Here is a 24,216-nt window from a genome sequence, read left to right as displayed (position 1 = left end):
AGATAAAAATTTGAAGAAAGCTCTCTGACTGTAATCCAGGGAATGGATGGAATAGATTAAAGAAAGAATTGGATGCAGAGGAGTTTTGCTTTTGAAACTTTACTCATGATGCTTGCAGAATGTTTTATTTATTAAGCTAGTTTACTAACAATAGGCAAAATAATAGACAACCTGAGATTTATTTCATTTACACTTTTACACATGCAAAATGCTACAGAGATTGAGAGCCATAAGCTTGTGTTAATGTTTACAGTTCTATTATCTTGCGTTACAGACTGTTCCTGAACCTGATTAACATAATAGAATCCTTTTGAAGTGCATACTTCACAAAATGCAAGTAGATGAGTCTTTTACATCTATTCCCTGCTAAAGCAATTATGATGAAGGATGTTTCCCTCGCTGCACTTTACAGAAGCCTCAGAGTAGAATGAGCACATTATCTGTTAAAATAACAAGATATCTTATGCAAACAGAAATTATAGTTAGCAGTGAAATTTCAGCCATTGTAAACTGTGGGTGATGTTTGTTACAGGGAGAAAATAGTAATTTATATTTCACTTTCCTAAATGTGATAGACAAGTTCAATGTGGGTCTCACTTGAAGTTATTGTCCCATGTAGTTTATTTTAACTATATGGAGCTAAGTGTGCTTTAATATAACCATTTTCCCTTAATTGTTTTATGTTCCCCTATTCTAATGTATAGGTTTTTGGGCATGTGACAAGTAGAATCTTTGAGGGATTCCTCTGTGCTTCAAGAGTAACTCAAAAATACTTACAATTGTATGAGAAAGTAATTTAAATGAAACAAAGTATTTTTGCATCATAATTTGAGTCTTTAAAAAAACAAATATTTTGGTTTTGCAAATTGTAGAGCTAAAAATTTTAGAGCATTTATTGTTAAGTAACACAGACTCCCAAAACTCATATAATTTTCCAAGGCTGCCAAGGTCCATTCATGTTTTGGGACAAAAAATAGTAGAGTTAAATTCTATATTTGGATCTGGGCAATTTACTATCCCACAGTATGGCTATTATATGGTATGGCTGTACAATAATAAGATGTAAGAAGAGATGAATCTGCTAGAGTATATGCCTCTATCTGCACTTCTCAAACTACTAACCTCTGCTTTCTGTTGATGGTGCTGCCAATACAGACATTTTGAGGAATGAGCTTCAAAGCTGTAACCAGTGCCTAGGTTCCTTAACGTGGTCTAGAGTGATCTTGTGACCAGGTGCTTATCTGGCTTTATAACCTTGTCTCTTATTCACACTCCATCCCTGACTTTATTCTTTGTCAATATTTTAAAAAATGATTTCATGACGTTATGTCACCACGCATTTTATTGACTCTGCCAAGAAATGGCTTTTCCTCTAAATTTCTTTTTACCATTCGGGGTACCTCTCAAATATCACCTATTGTTTGAAGCTATATCCTGACCAGCTTGGACTGAGTCACCACTTCCTCTGCCCTCCTGGACTTGCCAACCCTTTAACTACTACATAGAACACACTGTCTGGCAATTATTATTTTTCATGGGGGTAACTGTATCTGGTAAGATTTTAACTAAGCACACATCCCAATGAAGTTCTCTATAAAGATGGTCAGAGTCACCTTCTTTATTAGCTCTACCTTATAATGAATGCTGTTCACAAGAGGAAGGCTTTTATGTTTTGTTTTCCTGGTATCTAACCTTCTAACTATAAACACTTTCTAACTGTAAATACTTTCTAAATATAAATACTTCTTCGTCTTTGACCTTTGTCTTTGTCCACATAACTCAACTCTATGGAAATGAGAAATTAGTCCATTTTTTGCCTATAGGTTGAATAGAGATAGCAATAAATAACACCTCAATAGTAAGAATAAAAATAAACAGTGTTAGTGAACCTATAGAGAAGGAAATACACCTACTTCTATAAACTGGAACTTCTCAAAAGGGTATTCAAGATTCAAACAGGTCCTCTTAGCCACCATCAATTTCTCATCACCCACATTTCGATAGTTCACTTCTTTCCCATATCACTAAGGTAACTGACTACTTTCCAGAAAGATGACTTGTTAGATATAATCCATTATTTTGCTTGGAGCCTTCTGATTTTCTGTTTTTTTTTTGTTAGAACAATTGCTTTTTAGGGCTGTGGTATAGTTGTATTTCTAAAATAAAGATCTTTTATTTATTGTTTTCATATTGGGCTAGTTATATGTTTCTGGGATCCTATGTACTTCTCTTTCTTGGATTTCCATTTTATTGTACTTAGAATATGTCCTTGATTAATTTTTAAGGAAAGATACAAAGGAAGTAAACATGTTTTGAATGTGTAAAAATAAATTTTCCCTTGCAATGGACCAATTTAATTAAGTGGAATTTTTGGTTTAAATCATTCTGCCACAGACCCTTTAAAGATATTGCTAAAATGTCTTTTAGCACCCATTCTTCCTAAAGAAAACTATGATGAGCATTTCATTTTAATTTATTTTGGGGTATCCTGTGTTTTATTTGTTAAGTGGATTGACTTTATTTATTTTCATTCATCCAGTCAGCACTCAGTTGGCCCTTTCCATCTGAAGCCTTATTTTCATTGTCAACAATGGAATTTTTTATGATTTTTTTTTCTTTTTCTTTTTTCTAGAATTCTTTAATCACTCATTGAACCTCCAGGATTGGTTTTCTTGCTTCATATCCTTTAACATTTTTCTTGTTTTCCTATTTTTTTAAAGTCATTTAGCATTATGATTGGGACTATTTCTTAGATTTTGTTTTTCAGCCTTGGTATTAATCATTTTTTAAAAATTACCTTTGTATTTTATATTTCTTGGTACCATGACTGCTGTTTATTTGTGTGTTCTTCTTTTATAGCAGCAAAAACCTTCTTAAACCTCTTTAAATGCACTTATTAAACTTCTATAAAATTATCTTTTATTCAGTGATAATAGGTTCATCTTCATATTGATCTGTTCATTCATCTTGGTCCTTCCATTTTGTGCTATTGTTTATTCTCAAATATCTCATGATTCTCTGTCATATATTCCAAGCACATAGATGCTCCCCAGCCTTTCCCACATATGAAGTGAGAGGGAGGTGCTGACCAAAGGCTCTGATACGTATTATGACTGTGCAAAACTTAGGGTGTTTGGGCAAAGATAAGACAAAGCTGGATGCTTTTTCTCCCATCTCCATCATCCTCCCCATGGAGAAAATAAAAGAGGAGAGCCTTATTTGAAGTTGCTACCCATCACACCCAGAACCTTACTTGTATCCAGAGATATTGTTCCATATCCTTACAGCAAGAATTTCCATTTTTCCTTAGGCTCTAAGTTATTACCATGTTGTCAATCCCACTGCCCAGGAAAGAGTGTGGGGCCATTTGACACAATTTTTCCACAGTGAAATACAGTAATTTCTCACCCTAATTTTTGCATTTCTTCTCATTTCCACTTTCGCTATATTCTGCTTTCGAGTTTAGAACCCTTCTGGGATGTCATCAGTACTTTCTCCACCTTTTTTTCATCCGGCCACATATTTATAAGAATCTCAAGTCAACTGATACCCTCTCCCCCATTGTTGCAGGTTGAATTAGCCCCCCCAAAATTTATGTTGACATCCCAACTCCTGGTAAATATGAATGTGACTTTACTTAGAAATTGTTATATACTGATATCATTAATTAAGCTAGGAAAAGACCACACTGAATTAGGGAAGGCCCTAAGTCCAATGTCAGTAGTATTATAAAAAGAGAAGACATGTAGACACAGGCACAGAGGTAATTTTACGCTGCCACCATCCAAGGGACATTTGGGACACTGGAAACCTAGAATAAGCAAGGAAGAATCTTCCTCCAGGGCCTTCTGAGGGAACACAGCCTAACTGACACCTTGATTTCAGACTTCTGGCCTCCAGAATTGTGAAAGAATACATTTCAGTCTTTTAAAGCCACCTAATTTGTGGTACTTTGTAATGGTATCTCTAGAGAACTAATCTATCCACTCTGAAAATATTTTCTGATTTTATTTTTTATTTTTGCTTCTTTACTGTCCTTTAAATAGAATTTGGGGAGGGAGACACAAAATACCTAGAATCACTCCATCTTACACTAGAAACCTTTAATATTTTTTTGTACTCAGTGTCTCCCACACAATTGTACTACAATGGCTGTTGAACCCAACTGAACACAGAAACAAAAGACAAATTACCTTGTAGCTTCATCTTGCTTTTTGAACATAAATATTAGTACTGTTGATGCTTATGTTCTTCATATTTATCAGGCTCAATTGTTGTTTGTTTATTAAATCTAGTTTACTTCCAGATCACAGGCTAAGATTTGCCACTTTTGGATATTATGAAAGCAAATAGCATCACCACCATGGAAAAAAAAATATCTGTCTCAAAGAAAGTTTAAAAGCAATTTTCAGCGAAGAAGATCAACTCAAAGAAGTTCATATCCTCCAAATTTACTCCCCAACAAGGATAATCAAATGTGTATGACTTTGTTTTTGTGTGTGTGTGTGTGTGTGTGTGTGTGTGTGTATGCTTTATGGCAGGGATCACATTTCATTCTTTTTCCATGTGAGTATTCTGTTATTGCACCATTTGTTGATTTTTTTGTTTCTTTGTTTGCTTGTTTGTTTGTTGTTTGGGGAAGTGCATGGGCCAGGAATCGAACCTGGGTCTCCCGCATGGCAGGCAAGAATTCTACCACTGTGCTACCCTTGTACTCACCCTTTGTTGTTGCTTTTTTAAGTCTCTGTTTTAGAGACTATAAGTAACCTTTAAGTAGCCTTTCTGCAATTCTCATTTGTTAAAACCCTGGCTTTACACTGTACGTTTGAATACTCAGGTACAAACCTAAATTTCCCAGCTTTTCTTGAATCTAGGTGACTACATTTTGGCTGATAAGGTATCTGACGACTTCAGAATCCTGCCTTACATGGCCTCCTTCCAGACTTAATGTGAGAGGAAAATTAACTTGCTCCTTCATTAAGTCACCTCAAATGATTTTGTTCCATTATGTATAATCTATCAAAATTCCAAGAAAAATGAAAATAAATGTGAGATAAAGCCATCGTATTATTATGGTGTTTGGGATATTTCTGAGTGCAAACAGTGACGTGGTCTAGTTGATAAAGAAGAATTAGGAAAAATATGGAACTATCTCAGTAGATTGGCCAGGTCTCTAAGAAACTACAAAATTGTTTGGAAAATTAAGGATGCTCTGGAAACCAGAGACAGTTCTAGGACCACAAGGCAACTTTCTTAGTCATAGCTTTGGGGAAGCAGGCATTTAGTGTTTATCCTGTATGCAACTCTTCCACGTTGGTCACTGGACCCTCTCAGAGGTCAAAAAAGCCCTGAGTCAATCTTATTTCTTAAGGTCTTTCTGGAACCACTTACATAAAGAAATTCCACAGCTGAATTAACCAAGCGGTGGAATCATTAACTGTTTCCATTTATGATATTATTTCAAACACTAGTGCAGTTCAACAGAATTTTTGTGTTCACAGGGTAATTATAAGATTCATGCATAAATATTAATTTGTAAGTGTATAACATATACTGTGATCTGATAATGAAATACAAAGTTGTATGCTCTGTGAAGACTTGCGCTATCCTGCCATAAATCACTGAGATATACAGATCAATGTTTTTAAATTGTTATGTTAAAAAGGAAAATCAAGTGTGTGAGCTATAAATATGAGACCGTAACAGATTTTCCCTGTATGTTTCCATGCTGGCATGGACTGTGCTGGTGACTCCACTACCCGCTGCTTCTCATGGGTCAGGTTTATATTCCATCTCTCCTGGGGAAGGGTATATTTGGCCTGCCATTTGCAGACCTATGCTTTGTGGCTCTTTGGACAGAGCTCTTATAGTTGAGTTCAGCCACTAAACATGGTCAAATACCTTTGGCAAGGTAGATTTCTTAACTGTCTTTTTTTCTCTTGGTAGAAATTCCTGTGAGTACCATTCACTTCTCTCTTCAGTTCTTTGCTGCTGATGTCACATATTTAAAATGCAACTGGTTTCATAAGTCAATCTTAAAGATTATAGAAGAATTCATTAATTTTCTTGTACAGGTTAAAGTTGCATTTGAAGTCTTTCTTTCTATTCATTACATTTGTAATTGAAATTTTTGTGGTTGAGGATTGTTGATGAGGAAGCCCTTGCAAAAGATTCACTCAAATTAAAAAAGGTTTACGTTTGTTTTTAAGGCAATTGAACTATATATCATGTGATTTTTAATTAAACAAGATAAATGGTATTTTGGAAAATGCTAAATGCATCCAGAAGTACATGGTCAAATATTTAAAGATAAATGCATAATTAATTACCTTCATTGTTTGGAGTCTAACTGAAATGCCCTCGATGCCAAGCAGTAGAGCATGGCTATAAGAGGTGGGTAACATAGGAAGACATTTCCCCAGTTCTTACCAAGTATTTATTTCTGCCTTCCTTTTTCTATACCTAATCCATCTGGTTTGGGTGGGGTGGAATGCCTTGAAAATCAGATCCAAGTGAGAAAAACTGGGGAGGGGTTGAAGTAAGGGCAAGACATGACTTTTCTCTAAGGGTCTACATTCATTCTGTTCCTTCACTCAGTAAATTATTATTGAATATCTACTAAGTGCAAACACTGGACTCTCTGCCAGGGAAACAGAAATGGAAAGACAAGCTGACATTGTCTGGGGGGAAGCACACATAAACAGATAATTTCAATACATTTGATATAATGAGGGGACAAAGCATTGTGTGAGCATAGGAAAAGGAACTTCTAAATGTCCCTTTAAAATCATAGTTAGACCTCTTTTTCCTGAATTCTACTGTAATAACACCATTACAAGTGACTTTTCTTTTACTCTTTGTCACTTAATATTTCCAAAAGTAATGTAAACTTAGTCTCAATTAGCACACATAACTCAGATCATATAGTCACTTATTTTCTTCTAAATCTGTTTCTCTGTTATGAATATATTTAGAGATATTTTCCTAAATCCAAAAGTTTGAACTCATGTGATTCCTAAGTCATGTTTACCATTTTTCTTAATTACTCCTCATCTAACTCATAGCTGCCTCATATGAGAGGCTAAATAAATCCTCCTGGAACCATGAGGCACACCTACCATTATCCTTTCTTTGAAACTCATTTTTTTAACTCTCATTGTCTATAAGTAGCCTCCAATTGCTTGAACAAATGACCCAGTTTTCACTTTTGAGATGTACATTTCTCCCTTGTACCTTATGCTTAGGTGTGAATATTCTTAGATCATAATAATCTTCTAATTGATATGTCATACTATCTTTTCATCGCCAAATATCTTAAAAAAATAAGTCCTACCATCGTTACAGCCTTTCATTGTGTTTTCTCTTTAATTCCATCATGACCCTGATTAAGACTCCTTCAGCTGCAATGTGATACCTTGAAATAGCTTACACAAAACAGAGAAGTATAATTATAAGAATACAGTTGATTTTTTATCTTGCTAATTTATTCATCTCTCACTTAGCTGCAAGAACATCTAACTGGCCAAGTAAATAAACTCCAGCTTCCTGCAATATGTTCTCCATCTGGCAGCTCTAAGGATTACTTTTTTACTTCTTTCTAACTTTATTTTCTAGTGTTCAATATGCATTTGCTTTTCAAATTATAAAGCATTTCACACATTACAAAAGAAATAAAAACAATACCACCCGTATTTTGAAATGTAACTTTTGTCATAATTACTTTATAACCAAGTTTAAAAAGAAATAAAATATTTCAGTTATAGTTGATACTACCCAACATCCATTCCTTTACTTCCCCGCCTAAAGTAAAAAATAATCGTGAATTATCTCCATTGCGATGTGGGAGACCTGGGCTCGATTCCTGGCCCAGTCCATGTAACTTCCCAAACAGAAACCAACAAAAACAAACAATAACGGAATAGTCACATGGAAAAAGAATGAAATGTGACTGCGCAATACAGCATACAAAATAATAATAATAACAATCATCCTGATTTGATGTGTATTATTTATTTTCCTGTTGCACAAACTTAATCCATGTGTTTCTATATATAAACAATATATAGACACTGAGCATATCTTTTCAAAACTTTTTTTATATTCAACATTATGCTTTTGAAATTTATCCCTGCTGATACATACAGTTCTAGTTAACTCATTTGAATTGCTTTTATATAACTTATCTGGTCTCTTACAGATGGACTCTGAGCTGTTTCCAATTTTTAACTATGATTAAAAATATATTTTTAAAAACCCTCAAGGAGCATCCTTGTGCTTATGCTTTCTAACCCTGGGCACAACTGTTATAGTTTCTCTAGAGAAGTCTAAGCTGAGTTCCTAAAAGACTAGCGCATGGCACATACTTCATCTAATTCCTGAAGGTATTGTCAGCACGTTTCCTAAACTGACTAAATTCACATTTCCACTGAAATGTGTAAAGTTCCCATTGATCCATATCACTACTAACAATTGGAATTATTAGACCATTTTATTTTTACCAAACTACTGTGAAATACTGTCATTCTTCAGTTTGCATTACATTGATAACAGTGAGATAGAACATATTTTCACGGTTTTTGCAAATTTCGCATTCATCCTATGTGGATTACTTTTTCATAACCCTTTGTCCATTATCATCTTGTTTTTTATATACAATATTCATAAATACACACATATATTTATATGAATACATACATATTCACATATATGTATATTACACATTTATTGATTCATCTAAGTATTAATACAATACTGTTTTGACTAAGAAAAATTTAAGCTAAGCGTTTGCTTGGTATTAATTTAACTGAATTAGAATTCACTGTTTATTTTCATCACTTCATATTCAAACTTTTTGATTTTCTTTTTGACAGCAATCACTATATTTTTAATAAATTATTTTAATTTATTTCCATTTGTTATGATTTTTAATATATTTGAAATCATTTATTCTGCTATCTCATGTAATTTTTATTTGCTATGTTTTTTATTTGTTTCTGGTTTTCTTCTCTTCTTTTTTTAGATTTATCAAATAATATTTAATCATTTTAAATTTATTTTGGAAATTATAATTTTGAATCTATCATTTCAGTAGTTGCTCTAAAATTTCTTACATACTTTTTTACTTAAAGTTGAAAGTTAATCAGTGTCTTCATCTTCCTCAGACTCAAAAAATACAATGATAATAAAATGCTTTAACTTCACTCTCCAATATTTGTGCTATATTTTCCCTGGTATTTTAGTTTCATGTTTTCTTATTCCTCTCTTAAATCAATCACTAATATTTTACATTTTTGTAATCAACAAATATTTTGATTTACCTATTTACCAATTTTTTTGTTCATTTATGCTTCTTTCATTCCAATTCTCCTTTCTGATTATTTTCCTTTACACTGAATTGTCACTTAATAGTATTTTTAGCAATAAGCTATAAGAAGCATACTCTCAGTCTTTATTGTATAAAAATTATTCATTTCATGATTATTTTTAAAGTTTAACTCTATTACATTTTACATTATTTTCTTTCAGTATGAAATACTTTGGCAAACTGTCTTCAGATTGCTGCTGCTTAAGTAGAAATCTCCTGTCAGACTAATTTTTGTTACTCTATAGATATTTGGCATTGCTTTTCTGCTGAGTAAAACTTTAATCATTATTTTTCTGTATTCTGTAAGTTCAGTGTAGTATAACCAGGTGTGGGTTAGTTTATATTTTCCTGTTTGAAAATTTTTGTATTTGATTAGAGAACACTTCAGTTCTGCAAAATACTAATTCGTTGTCTTTTTGAATATTGTTTTTCTTACTTCTGGCGCTCTTTTTAAAATATGTGGTCCTTTATCACAATAAACCATGATCTACAGTCTAGCTGATACCTATACCTAGCTCTCCAACCTCTTCTCACAATGTCTTCCTGACACAACCGTCTGCTATAAATTGCATGTGTGCTCTCTTCTGTCAGTGGATTTTTATTATGCTCTGTTTTCCTAGTGAAAAGTTGAGTCACTCTTCTTCCACCAGCTGATCCAAAGAAACCTTCAGGAATGCTTCACTGAACTTTCTGATGAGGTCCTATTTTCTTCTTATAGCACCTTGTATTCTTCATTCAGAATACTTGGGGTAGTCACACTTTTGCAGTTACTAGTTAAGTATTTACTTATGTCAGGCCCTTACACTAGATTCCCTGCTCTATGAAGGGATATTTCTCTATGAGGAATTTATTGTCCTTGTTTGCTTGCTTGTTGTTATTTATTGTATTCTCTCGGGAATTTTGGTGGCAATCGGGAAATAATGTAGAAACTAAAGCCAACCAGGGCCTGTCAAATAACCAGGGACTCAGGCAGTACTAATCAATCTCTGAAAAGCAGCTTCACTTCCCTCACATTAGAGCAGCTTTCTCTCATTGGCTGTAGGTATTTAAAAAGGCAAAAGCCACAGGTTGATAACATCCTCAGATGAAAGCGCACATAGTATCTAGGTGCCAAAACTGTCCTACCAGCTTTCACAATCTTTAAGTGCCCTGCCCCTTTAACTTTTACAGCAATATCTGGGCCAGAACCAGAGAACCACCGACTCTGTGGGTCATGTATGGATGAATCCTTTCTCTCTTGAGTGATTAAGCAAATATGACATTTTCACAGTTGCTGCACCCTCTGAAATCAAATGAGAAAGAGAGTGCTTTTGCCCACACTCAAACCAAAGAAATAACTCTCACCACATTTATTTAACAACTATTTGTTGAATACCTACTAAGTACCTGCCACTACATTGGGCCTTTAGGATGCAATAGGGGGGAAACAGTATCTCAATACTTAAACTACTCAATATACTTTTAAAATGACGTGAGTTCTTTGAGTGAAGGAAGTATGATTCCTCATGAATATATATATGTTGTGTGTGTTGACCTAAGACATTGCAGTAGGACAGAGAAGGCTTATTTTGTGAGTGACTCCTGAGCTAAGATTTTAAGGAAGACTGGGAGTTATTTAGATTAATATGAGAGGAAAGAAATACCATGGTGAAATATAAGTATGTAGAAATGTCCTGCAGCATGAAACAGAATGATAATTATGAGGGTTTAAAAGTAGACCACAGAAGTTTGGGAATAGAAAGGAAAAGGAAAACTTAAGAAACTTGAGGGTGGAGAGTTCTTTAGTAGTGAAGGCAGAGATATGCTAAAGCTAATGTGATGGGCTAGCAAGGACCGACTGTTACATTTTCAGAAATGTTTGGAGCTGGTTGTTAAATACGAACATTATTACAAAGAAAACTATATATACCTATACTTAATTATATTAAAAAATTTTTCTAATTATCCCTAATTGCTTTACTATGTGTTTTCCTATTATTTGTGTTCCTGAATGTCTTTATGTCCATTGCTTTCTATATGGTAGAATCCTCTACTGTTCATTTCTTCCCAACTCCACATGAAGTGATGTCACATTACTAGTTTGATAATAGTTGTGGTGGGAGTTTGCACCATGAAAATTCACAAATGGTTCAAATCAGGACTTTTTTGTTTGTTCCCTGGAGAGCCAGTTATTAAACACACCAGGATACCACTGAATGAGACAATGCAGGATCTTGGAGGCCTTGTTAAGTCCTGGGTTGCATGACAGGAGTAATGAACAGGCATTGAGAAGTTGGAAGCAGAAGGCTGTTTTAAACTACAAAGATGCAAAGGGAGCAAAGGTGACTCTGGATGGTCCATATGGTAGATAATGGTGGCTCAGACTAGGATCAAAGGGAAGAAAATAGGGAGAAGTGAATAGATCCAAGATTTATGTAGGACCTGAAATAAACAAGGCTTGCTCTCTGGTGTCCTGCAAAGAGGGTGAATGAACGAACGGTGCTGTCAAGGATACATTTTACGGTTCTGACTTTTCAAATGAGTGGTTGGTGGTGTCATTCACTAAAACAGAAAACACTAGAAGAAAACTCAGTTAACTGGAGACCATAGGCTCCATCTTGGGCATGGTGAATTTGTTGGCCTTTTAGATGTCCAAGGAGAATGCTGACCCTGGTGACATTGGCATGACTCGGCCACTGAAATGCCTCAAGGAGAAAAAGTTGACCCTCTAGATCTCTGCCCAACCTTCTGCCAACTTCTGGATGTTTATGATATTTTCAGTTTTGCTGAATTCTGTCACCATGTGTCAAAGAACCAACTTGTGTTGAACAAAACTTTGGCCTGAATAAGAAGGGGGGGGGAAATTCCTCAGATGGAAATGCATAGAATGAACAGATTGTTTTCTTACAAAAATAAACCATTTTGAAAGCAACCTATAACTTTTCTATCTGCTGTTATGCATAATAGTTTATGTCTGGGAGCCATGAGAATGGCCTCTGAGATGTTGGACTGTAGGGAGCCTAATTGACTGGAGGCCTCAGCTGTGTGCTCTGAGATCCAACACGAGGATCCAACAGAGGCCATGCTTCCTGCAAGCTGTTCCTTACCAATGACTGAATGCACCAGAGACATAAGATAAGCCTGCTATGGGGGATGCTAGAATCCCTTGATGGGCAAGCCTTACCAGATTCCATGCTAAGCCTTGCCAAATTCCCTAGAATTGCACTGTCTAAGATGTTTCCATCCTATTTTTCTGTCTTTGTGACCTCCCTCCTTCACTGGGTGTCAGGGCAGCCTTATGGTCTAATGGCCTGACAGCCTTATCGGATTCCATGCTTCTCTATTCTATCTGTGGCAGGACTTGAGTTTGACATTTGCTGCTCCTCTCCCATGATAGCAGATATCTGTTTTGTATTAATGTAGGATCCTAGGGCCAAGGGAATTTTCTGCTCCCTTCACCACAGTCATTTGCCTTTTTCTTCTACCTATCACAGTTGCTGGGAATCTTGAGGGTTTCCTATCACTCCCTCAGCAACTTAAGGCTCCTGCTTTGTATGAGAGAAGGGTCTGGGGTGTGTGTGGCGGGGGGTTGTTCCTGTGTGTCATCCATGGGGACTCCTTCTATGACCTTCCTGCCCTCAATCTCTCACATAAGAGGCCCGTGGAAAAGGGGCAAAAAGTGAGTGCATATTCCACTTTGTGCCTGGAGATCCCAGGGGATCTAAACTGGCGTGAAAGCAAATATGCAGCCTTTAAGAATTCTTCAAGGTTTCTTATGATTTTACTACTCACTTTTGTGTCTGTTGCCTCTTTTGCCTAAGATTTGTCAAAGGTAGATAAATTCATGTGTCCTGCCTCTCCTCAGAAGGCTTGGCATGCTGTGTTTCAGTTTGCCTGTGTTACTTTGTGATCTCAGTTCTCTGATGGTCTCAAGAGAAGTAATGATTTCACAGATCATCTGTTTTTTTTCTCATTATTACGGTGGGAGCTGTATTCTCCTGTAGCTATCTACATACTAGCAGAAAGGAAATCTTCTCCTCTTGTTCTTAAAAATCTGTTATAATCCTGCCTCACGAGTCCATCTTTAATGAGTACAGCAGAACCAGGAATTGAACATATGCATCAAGTTTATTATATTCTAAGCATGTCAAGTCAGTATGTTATCAAAGAGTTGGCACTTGGGGCTTTGATAGTTATTCCGTAAATTTACTGAATGAGAACATTAAGCCACAACGGAATGCACAATTCATTATTAGTCACGTCTCCCAGAGCAGACTAAAGCTAGAAAGGAAGAAACTGTTTTTACTATATCGTGCTGTGTGTCATTCTTCAACACAATTCCCTTGTCCCTTCCACCAGGTGGTTGACCAGATTGACACCCTGACCTCCGACCTGCAGCTGGAGGATGAGATGACCGACAGCTCCAAAACGGACACCCTCAATAGTAGCTCCAGCGGCACAACAGCCTCCAGCATAGAGAAGATCAAAGTTCAGGCTAACGCACCTCTCATTAAGCCCCCGGCACACCCATCTGCTATCCTCACGGTCCTGAGAAAGCCAAACCCGCCACCCCCTCCTCCAAGGCTGACGCCTGTGAAGTGTGACGACTCCCAAAGGGTGGGGCCAACGGCCAATCCTGTAAAGACCAATGGCACCCTGCTGCGAAACGGAGGTTTACCAGGTGGACCGAACAAAATTCCCAATGGAGACATCTGCTGTATACCCAATAGTACCTTGGACAAGGCTTCAGTGCAGCCTCTGATGCATAGACCTGACAAGGACAGGTGTCCTCAGGGAGGGCCTCGGGAGCGGGTACGTTTTAATGAAAAGGTGCAGTACCATGGCTATTGTCCGGACTGTGACACCCGGTATAACATGAAAAACAGAGAGGTCCACTTGCACAGTGAACCCGTCCACCCACCAGGAAAGTTCCTTCATCAAGGCCCTCCCCTCCTTCCTTCAGCCCATCTCCCTCCTTTCCCAGTAGAAAATGGGGGACTGGGGATAAGCCACAGTAACAGCTTCCCTCCTCTCAGACCCGCAACTGTGCCTGCTCCGACTGCACCAAAACCACAGAAGACGATCTTGAGGAAATCAACCACTACAACCGTGTGAAGTATGCCATTGGAAAAGAAAAAAAAATAAAATAACTTTTTTGTTTTTTTAAAAAATTTCTATATTATACACATAAAATAAGTAATGAGCACTTTCTACTCAAGCAATAAAAAGCCCAAATATATTAATCCTGCATTCAGCAAAGTGGCATAAAAATCGCCTGGTAAGTATGCAGTACATTGTTTATGTCATGGTTATGCATTATTTTAAATGTTTCATCATCAAAAACCACAAATAATGAAAAATATGAATATGTTGGTTTTGCAATTGACCTATGATAAACTGTGACCTGCAGATTTCAAATATATTGATTTACTATAAGAGATGGGATTCGATTCATTTTATTCATACCTAACTCATCTATGCATTAATAACTTCATATGCTTAACTTTGATCTAATGTTTTTTAATAAGAAATTTTAATACTGAAGGACTATTTTATTATTTTTTCTAAAAATGTTTACCACTAATTTTGCATTATTAAATGCGGAGGACAATGCCAAAAATTATTTTCTATACTACACAATTATGATTATATGTTAAGCTATACATGTAATACAGTTTGGTCTTTGGAAATGTTATTGTGTTAATAAAAAATAGTTAATAATGACAAAACCAAATGTTCCTCAGAATTAAAATAAAGCAGTGATTCATTTAATCCCCTGTGGGTATTCATTAAAATGTATAGCATCTTTGACAAAGTTTGGAGACGACCACAGTGAATGTATGTCAAAAATTCCTAAGGTGAATATCATAATTGAAGCCGTAAATAGAAATGTACACATTTGTATCTCATTTGGTACATCAAAGACCATTTGTTGAATCCCTCCTACGTTGCCAGGGCCATTAGACTCTTTCAACATTCAACATTCCTTCAGGAAACATCATAAACAAATATAGTGAAGCCAGTGGATGTTTCACTTCCTACATCAGCAAGATCTCTGCTTCCTTGAGGAAACTCACATTAGAAGACAATCAAGGGGGAAAATGAAAAGCTTCTGATAACAGTTAGGATGCTTTCAGCACTGTCCTTAAGCTGATCACTCAGAGTGAAAGGTGCCATTATTCTTTGTTGTTTCATGCACTAGAGAGAAAATCTCTTTATCCTGACATCTAATGAAAGTCTTTCTTTTTGGTCTAATTTTCCAGCATGGGTCACTTACTCACCCATAGTCCAAGTAAAGCCCCTGACCATGATATTTTGGGTGATCTGATGTTATGCCCAAAAGTTCTAAGTGAGTTTTGATCTGATGTTATGCCCTAAAGCTCTAAATGAGTTTATCTCCCCTTGAGTCATGATGAGGGCAGGTGCATGCCTGGAAGAAATCATTCCATTAAATGGGAAGAATGAGGGTTGCTGGTATCCATTCAAAATCATCCATTATCCTTCCAAATCAGCTTGAGAATTGCAGTCTAGTAGAAGGGGTTATCTTTTGCGGAAATTTGTTTTGTGGTACAATTTAATAAAGAGTGCTGTGACCTTTCTGAAGATTTGGCTTTTGATCTCAAAACTTTATTTTTTTTCTGTTAATCATAGAGGTAATCTTCAAGCATATTTCTTTGTTACCTTTTTCAGGCTATATCATGGTCATTTGGAACATTGTTTTGAAATAACTTCTTATTAAAAGATTATAATACATTTGTGGCAGGATAAGAGAAAATAGACTTTATTTTTTTAAAGAACAATAAAATAAGTAAAGAATAGAGGATGGCATGATAAATATTTACCCAGCATATATGTGTTGTCATGGGGATGATGCAAGCAGAAGAAATTAACTTTTCGGAGTTTTGCAAAATGTAAGACCAATAATGAAAGAATGCTGTAATCTAAAATTTATCAATTGTATAATCTGTATGTTTAATGAATATGGACCAGATAAATAACTTATTGAATACCAAAACAATGTATACTTAAACTTTGGAATGCATCCATTTAGCCTTGGTATGAATAAACACAGGATTTCATCATTTCTCTAGGCTTAAATAATTATTTCCTTCCAGAAGTCCATGAAGCATTGGACCATTCTGAGATTATAATCAGTCGTAGAAGACATGCAATTTAGTCCCTTCAGCTCATCTTCTTTCCCCAACCAGGTTCTGAGATCTAAATATTACCTTATAGTTTGAGACTTTGACCCATACCATAATTGGGAAAGAAACTAGATTCCAAAGTAGGGCTTCCTAGAAACCATAAATCATCTGCAGGGCATATCACTTGCTTGTAAAAAAGTGACTGGTTTAATAACAACATTGAGCCATATGTCTAGAAACAGCCTCTGAAGAGTAAACTTATCTATCTCTTCAAAATACAGATAAAACTACCCTATGAGAGACCATCTTTTTCTGTTTGGCGACATAACCAAAACTTTAACACCTGTTTTATCTAACACATTCATAAATAATGATTAGTCTACAAAAGCTAAGTTAAATCTCAACCCAAAAATATTACAGGCATTGGCTTTACTTTCTTATTACAGTTTATTTTTTTATAATCAACATTAAATATTAGGTCATTGTAGTAGTTAGACACTCATTTGAATTTTTATGCTCCATATGTTACTTCTTTTTCATTAATGTGTAGAATATATTGTACTAACATTTCTTTCTCCTCAACTGTTAACTTTGCAACATTCATTCAAACTTAGTTATATCTTTAAAGACATAAATTTGTAAAACATTGAAATCAGTTAACATAGAATGTCATAATATCTGTCTGGGAATTTGTAATTTAAGACTCTTAAGTGACACTGCAATTTGTGTATTCAGCCCACATTGCATTCAAAATTTAAATTCTGAAGCACAAGTCTGTGCATCATCAATTAGGGCACCATAAAACATGGTACAACTTTTCTCTACCTGAAGAATCCAAAGCAGAATTGCTTTCCTTCACTCCTGAAGAGGAAGCTCTTTTCTTAACAATATATATTTTAGCACTTTTATTTATAGAGAACAACAGAGCTAGTGTAGTTACTCCTTTGAAGGTAGTATTCCTACAAAATGTAAAACAGTAATAGGCTGCTTCTGACAACATCCTTCTTAGTATAAAGATAGAATGTGTATTTTCAAAGATGTGGTCCTAATTGTTTAAATAGAAATAGTAAAGGTTTTGACTTTTGAATTTAAACACAGATTGTCTCACCTTTGTGATAATTGGTTATTGAATCTCTGCTGATGAAGGACAAAAAGAAAAAAAATAGCTGAAGTTCTCTGCCAACTTCAATACCTATCGAAGGAAATCAAGTTGATTTTTATTTTTTCCTTGCCAGGCACCGGGAATCCAACCCGGGTCTCTGGCATGGCAGCCAAGAATCCTGCCATTGAGCCACCATTGCACTGCCCTAAACTGATATTTTTTTTAAATCAGGCTTCAGCTAAATAGGAAAAAAAAATATCTGCACAAAAATACATGGACATACAAAAAGAAAAATTTCTCACTCTTTCGATTTGGTATTATGTTCACACCTTCTCTCATTAGTTTAATATTATTCTGGTAAAAAAAATAAAAGGAGTAAACTGTTAGGAAAGGTGGTTTAATTACCTAAAAAATCTTGTTTAAGTGATGCACTGTAGTAATTATTTGATAGGTCACCGTGCTATACAGCATTCTTGGGCTGATCAGAAGTTGTTTTTAGTATTGCCAGTACAGCAGCTACATGTGGTTTCTGAAACTATGCAAGAACCTTTATCTACATATTCTAATTTTAGCTCTTTTGGGATGACTCTGTGAAGAAAACCAAAGTATTTCTGCAAGTAATTGTGCTGGAAATGGTGTAATCAAATCATGAATCACTTCCTTGACTGAATATTTTCCCATGGAAAATGTGCTCTAATGCAATACCAATTCTTGTAATTATCCTGAAAATACTGTTTCTTCATCCTAATTTTCTGTTGGTAGCACATTGTGCTATAATGTACACTTAAATTTGTAGCAAGAAGAGAGATTACATTATAATGTACTTTGGTAAAATACTAATGATTTCTAAGTAAGGAACTGATTTATAAGCAATAAAGGTCAATAAAAATCGTATCACTTAATTAGATAAAGTGCATGGAATTCTGACAATTACAGGACATTATCACGAAATTGCATGGTGTTTTTTGGGTCAATGTGTGACTGTGACATTGTAATTAAGTTTTTAGATTAAATGGTTGAAAGTTTCAGAATCACTCAAGTTGCATGATTCTGAAGTAATGACAGATGCAATGCCATCATTGAGTGAACACAACAGTTTAGAACATAAAAGTGCTGTTAGCTACATCTTAGTGAAGCAGCAATTATATAGGCTGTTGTTTAATTTGAAGTACTTGGATTTATCATGCTGGTCTTTTGGGATGCAAGATAAAACTAAAGTGAGACTGAAGAAGCTTAGCAAATAGCCTTCTCTTTAAGATGTAGTTAGATCAGCATGAAGTATAGAGTATGTGTGATGACAAAGGGAAAATAAGGATTTTCATCCTTATACATATATTTTTTATATATTATATATTTACCTATATTTATTTTCATCTTTATATTGCTTTTAATTTATGACTGTCAGACTGATCAGATAGGAAGACTAAAAACATTAACTGCTATCAGAAATTCTACATGCATTATAGTGATTGTAAGTCTCATAGGGATGTAAAACAATATATAGGTATATCCTGAAGAAAGCCAGGATCTGAATTTCAGGATTTTGCCTAACGTCACTCCTTTAGTAATTGGCTGGGTTGACATTTCAATGCCAACGTGGCTCTCCATGCTTTTTCTTTCCCCAATATCACCATTTAATTGTGCTCTTTGCAGCCCTGAACTTTGCTTTGAATCTTTCCTTTATTCTGAACAGGTATTTTGATGCTTGAAAGGGGTTATCTAATGTTGTTTTGACATTCTTAATGTGTTTGATCTTTGCAGAATATGAAAGGTATTTCAGGCAATTTAGCTTCTGTCGAAAATGAATGAGCTGCTGAATAATGCAAGCCTCATTTCCTCATGTACTATGCTAGTAGCTTCACTTATCAGTTTTTTCTGAGTAGTAAGCTGTCTACTGTCTTGGAGTTTTTCCCTAAGAAGTTCTGAATTTATGTTATTAATACCATTTGACCCTAAATGTGTCACTAACCTTCTGTGGTATTTCATCTGTGAATTCCATCTGTTTAACACTGACCCTGAGAGCTAAAAATAGAAGCTCCTCAACTCTGCAGAACCACTAAAAAATCAGAACAATAGAGTTTCTCTAATGAAAACATTTCCATCCTTTAGTTATTAGACTATAGATATGATTTTCCACTATTTGATAATGTAGTTGTCAATTCTCCAAACCACCAAAGGTAATTTTGGATCAGCTGAAAACGACAACATATGCCCTCCAGTGGGTTAGGAATAAATGGTGAGAAGACATATGATTGCTAACCCTTGTCAGAGGCTTCTTTTCTGCGGAACTTTGGTCTAAGTGTTTTGTATGTAATATTTTTCCACCATTACATCATTTTTCCTTTCTAACAACCCTATGTCTTAGACCTTATTATTATCCACATTTTACAAATATGGAAACTATGGTGCCAGGAGTGTAATGCTCAAGTCCATAGAGCCAATGAGTAGTCAAGCCAAGATTGAAAGGTAGGCCAACTGCCTTCAGAGCTCATTCTCTTTACCACCATTCAGAGCTGCCTAGAAGCATGGCCTCTTTTTCATTGCCCATGTCATCTGCGAAGCTGAAAGTCATCATTTCACTGGAGCCTTGCTAAGGAAAGTTGGAAGATAAGAGAAAAGTGATTGCATTTCTATGTTAGTCAAGATAGGTTGTGTTGCACTAGTCAATATCCCCAGCATCTCTGAGGCATCAGAGTTACTTCTTGCTTACTCAGAGTCTAAGCTGGGTGTGGGAGCCTCTGACAATCTTTCAGCAAAATGGAATGCATTGACTGTTTGGACCACTACCTGGTCACGAGAGGTCTTCCAGAGCTATCACAGCACAGGAAGGAGCAACTGAAGAATCATACAAGCACTTTTACCGCTTCAGTCCTAAATGTTTCATTGGCCAAAACTAGTCATGTCACTCTCTCATCATCCGCATTTGTCCTGAAAGGGAAGGACATCCAACTGTGGATGAGCACAAGCCATTTCTACCATTGTTTCCTAAGGGATACACTTTTGGTCTGTGTATAATTTGACTATATTATAGACTTTCATAGATTTTCTTAACCTATAACCTAATGTTCTTTAATATCACCTCAAATAAGGAAACTATTTTATTTTATGCAAGTAGAGAGAAAATAAGTGCATCTAATAATATTCCTGCTAAAATCTTAGGGGTCCCGGAATTGAGAGTGTTTACTAAGATGAGGGATGGACTTCTATTACAGCCTTTAGCTTTCATATTTGAATTCTGCCTGAGGAGACTCACTGACCTACATTTGGTAGTTAAACATTTCAGATTTGCATATTAAATTTTAATTGAAAAAATTTCTGAATAAGGACTGTTTCAGTAAACTATATTACTGTATGAATAATTGTTCCCCTAAGGATAAACTCAATTTGAAGATGTTTATCTAATTTACTCAGAATAGTCAAAGAAATTGGAGACCCACTATAGAAATTTAGGTTAGTAATGTCACATATATATATATATATATGATATTGTACATACATATATATATTTGATATTAATCTGGAAGTTAATATGTTAGAATAAAAACATAAATTCAAAACCGAAAGACCTAGGTTGGCATCTCAGTTTTCCCAACACTTAAGTGTTCCTTGGAAAACTCTTTAAACCTGCTCGAGTCTTGCTTTAAAATGAAGATAATGATGCCTCTCTTTCCCATCTAATGGAAATATGTATTGCCGCTTTCCCAACCTTTCTATGCAGTGTAAAGGATCAAAAGAATGATACCAGTAGACCACTGCAGTTGTGCCAGCCCAAGACAACTTCTAGGGTGTCCGAACAAGCTTCACTTTTTTTCCGGGAAGCAATGCAGAAAACTAAAATGGGTGAAACAGCATGGATATACAACTTCAGGATCCAACAAATCTATAGCCTTCAGAGGCATTGAATAGACAGAATCACCACATTATTTCACTTCATTCTTTGAATATGTCAGAAACACCTTCCAAACTTTCCCTCTAGGGTGCATGCATAACATGATCTAATTAACAGTTACTCTGTGCTTTGTTTAAAATTCATTATGTTATTTGTATGAGATGAAAGCTCTTCTATTGAGGTGATGTGAGGGGGTTACACCCACAGTTCAGATCAGCTGTATGGTCTGCCTTATTGTATTTACTCAGTTCCTACTCTGTCTTGGTTTGTGCCTCTTTTGGGATCACGAGAACAGGTACAACACGCATTTCCTTTACCTTTGTTTGTCTGTTCCTTCACAAGGTGTTGGATTCGGCTTTGTTGCCCAGGCATTGCCTGGGTTCATACATTCTATTTCTCCTATGGTAATATCGATTTCACCCATCCCTCACCACCACTGCTCAGTTCCATGACATTTCCTTCATTTCATTGAAAGTTACTATCTTCCCCGACCTGTTGATGTGAAGCCAGATGACTTAACGACTGTGAAAGCAATTTATTAACAACAGTAAAACATCAAACAAATGGAAATCATGTTATTAGCTTGTAGTACTTGTTGCCCAAATATCCGTGTTTCTTGTTAGTCTGGTGGATTATTTTGTATTTGCCTAGGTAGAGAGCAATGATATTTTATGCACACCAATTGTGAAGTCATTATTTTACTTTGATATTTTTGTAGTACTATCATCAGGTAAAGCTCACAATTTTCTTAGAAACTTGCCAGTTCATATGTAGAAGTCTTGTTTTTATATATATCAATTTTGGGAATTAGCAAATCAGGAAATAAATATGATTGAAATCGTAAGTGTCTGCAATAGAAAGAACGATTTATAAACTGTTTTCACAAGGTAGCTTAGTTTTAATTATATGTGATAATATTTAAAATCACATGAATAAGTGGATTTAGAAGATAATTTGTCAAACTAATTAAAGTCTAATATCATCTGACCATTTTTTATCTAGTTAAACTGTTTGTTCATATGGGGGATTAAATCATCAAACTTTGTCTCATAAGGGAATAATTGTCTTTTTTAGACACACTCTGTATTTTTTAATGCAATTTTACTGAGATATATTCATATAGTATATAATCATTCAAAGTGTAAAATCAATCAGTTGTTCACAGTATCATCATGTAGTTGTGGATTCATCACCACAATTTTTGAACATTGTTATTACTACAAAAAAATTAAAATTAAAAAGAACACCCAAAGCATCTCATGCTCATATACTGCCCCCTATTATTTATTTCTTTGTCTTTATTTTCTTACTCATCTGTCCATACACTGTATAAAGGGAGTGCCAGTCACATGGTTTTCACAATCACAGAGTCACACAATAAAAGCTATATAGTTGCACAACCATCTTTAAGAATCAAGACTCCTAGATTACAGTTCAACAGTTTCAGGTATTTTCTTCTAGCTACTCTTATACACTAAAAACAAATAAGGGATATCTATATACTGCATGAAAATCACTTCCAAATGACCTCTCAACTCCATTTTAAATCTCACAGCTACCAAAACTTTGTTTTGTTTTATATCTCTTTCCCCTTTTGGTCAAGAAACTCTCAGTCCCGCAGTGTCAAGACCAGGCTCATACTTGTGAGTCATATCCCAAGTTGCCAGGGAGATTTAGCTCCTTGGGAGTCATGTCCCATGTAGTAAAGGAGGGCAGTGAGTTCACCTGCCACGCTGACTTAGACCACGTCATCAAAGTTTTGCATAAAGAATGTCTAGTATGTGGTTAAAAAAATCTCTGAGTTTTTTAAAAACATGACAAAGCCTTAACCATTTCTATGCTTTCATCAAAGTTTATGATATATTGAGTATATATTTCAGAAGGATACCTCAAAGAAGGACTGATAAAGTCATCAAAATAATTAATGACAATTATAAAGGAATAAATGTTGCTACTAATCAATGAATTCTCATCTGGAACTATTATTTTCTACAATTCAAACTTTATTTAGGACAAATATAGAATATATGGATTATTTTATGTCCCTTTTAAAACTCCTTATAGTTATATATATTTTTAAATGAGTATTTGTTGCCTGATGTTTGAAATGCAATACTGAAGTTCTGTGTTTTAATGTATTTCTTTTTCTAAGTAGACTCATTATCAGTTATTACAAAGAATTAATCTTAACAAGCACTCCTTCATCTGACTTCCAATAAATCTCCTCATCAGACAAACTCTAAATTTCAACTGCATTTAACTTCTCTATCTTCCTTACTCCTTTTATCAAAGTAGTTTTAATTTCTGGCCTATTCTTCTTATATAATTTCATTCCCAATGACCCTTTCCACAGAAAAGCTTTTATCCCACCACTTCTGATGATGGCATTACCACCTGCTTAGACACTGGACTTTTTGCCTGAGCTTCTAATCCATTCTGTGGATATCCAACTGAGAAATTTTCCTTTCATCATTTTATCTTCATCCAGAAATTTCAACAGCTCAGGATTATCTACTATTTTAAATTCTTAACTCTGGGCTTGGCAGTTCTAATAAAAATCCTTTCCAAGCCCACTTTTACGACCTCTCAATTTAATGCACTCAACAATGATAAGACTGTGCCAGCCAAATTGTTTAATTACTGATCTCCGACATACCTTGCTTGTTTCCAATTGTTGCACCTTTTCTTGGGCTTGTGGAACAGCCTGAAATAACCTCTTTATGTTATAACTCTGTAA

At 35.3% G+C, this 24,216-nt stretch overlaps 1 protein-coding gene across 7 annotated transcripts in view; it reads left to right on the top strand.

Annotated features, from left to right (window-relative positions):
- The window catches only part of PRR16 (proline rich 16), a 206,513-nt gene extending 190,103 nt beyond the window's left edge, over positions 1-16,410 (top strand). For all 7 annotated transcript variants that reach the window (XM_077138856.1, XM_077138858.1, XM_077138860.1 and 4 more), the window contains one exon: positions 13,703-16,410. In XM_077138856.1, coding sequence (XP_076994971.1) covers positions 13,703-14,458 — 756 coding nt within the window. In that variant the 3' untranslated portion in view covers positions 14,459-16,410. The remainder of the gene's footprint in view (positions 1-13,702) is intronic.
- Positions 16,411-24,216: the final 7,806 nt, after the last annotated feature.

Source organism: Tamandua tetradactyla, chromosome 21, assembly GCF_023851605.1.
Source record: "Tamandua tetradactyla isolate mTamTet1 chromosome 21, mTamTet1.pri, whole genome shotgun sequence".
Lineage (NCBI taxonomy): Eukaryota > Metazoa > Chordata > Mammalia > Pilosa > Myrmecophagidae > Tamandua > Tamandua tetradactyla.
This window is presented reverse-complemented; position numbering and strand designations above follow the sequence as displayed.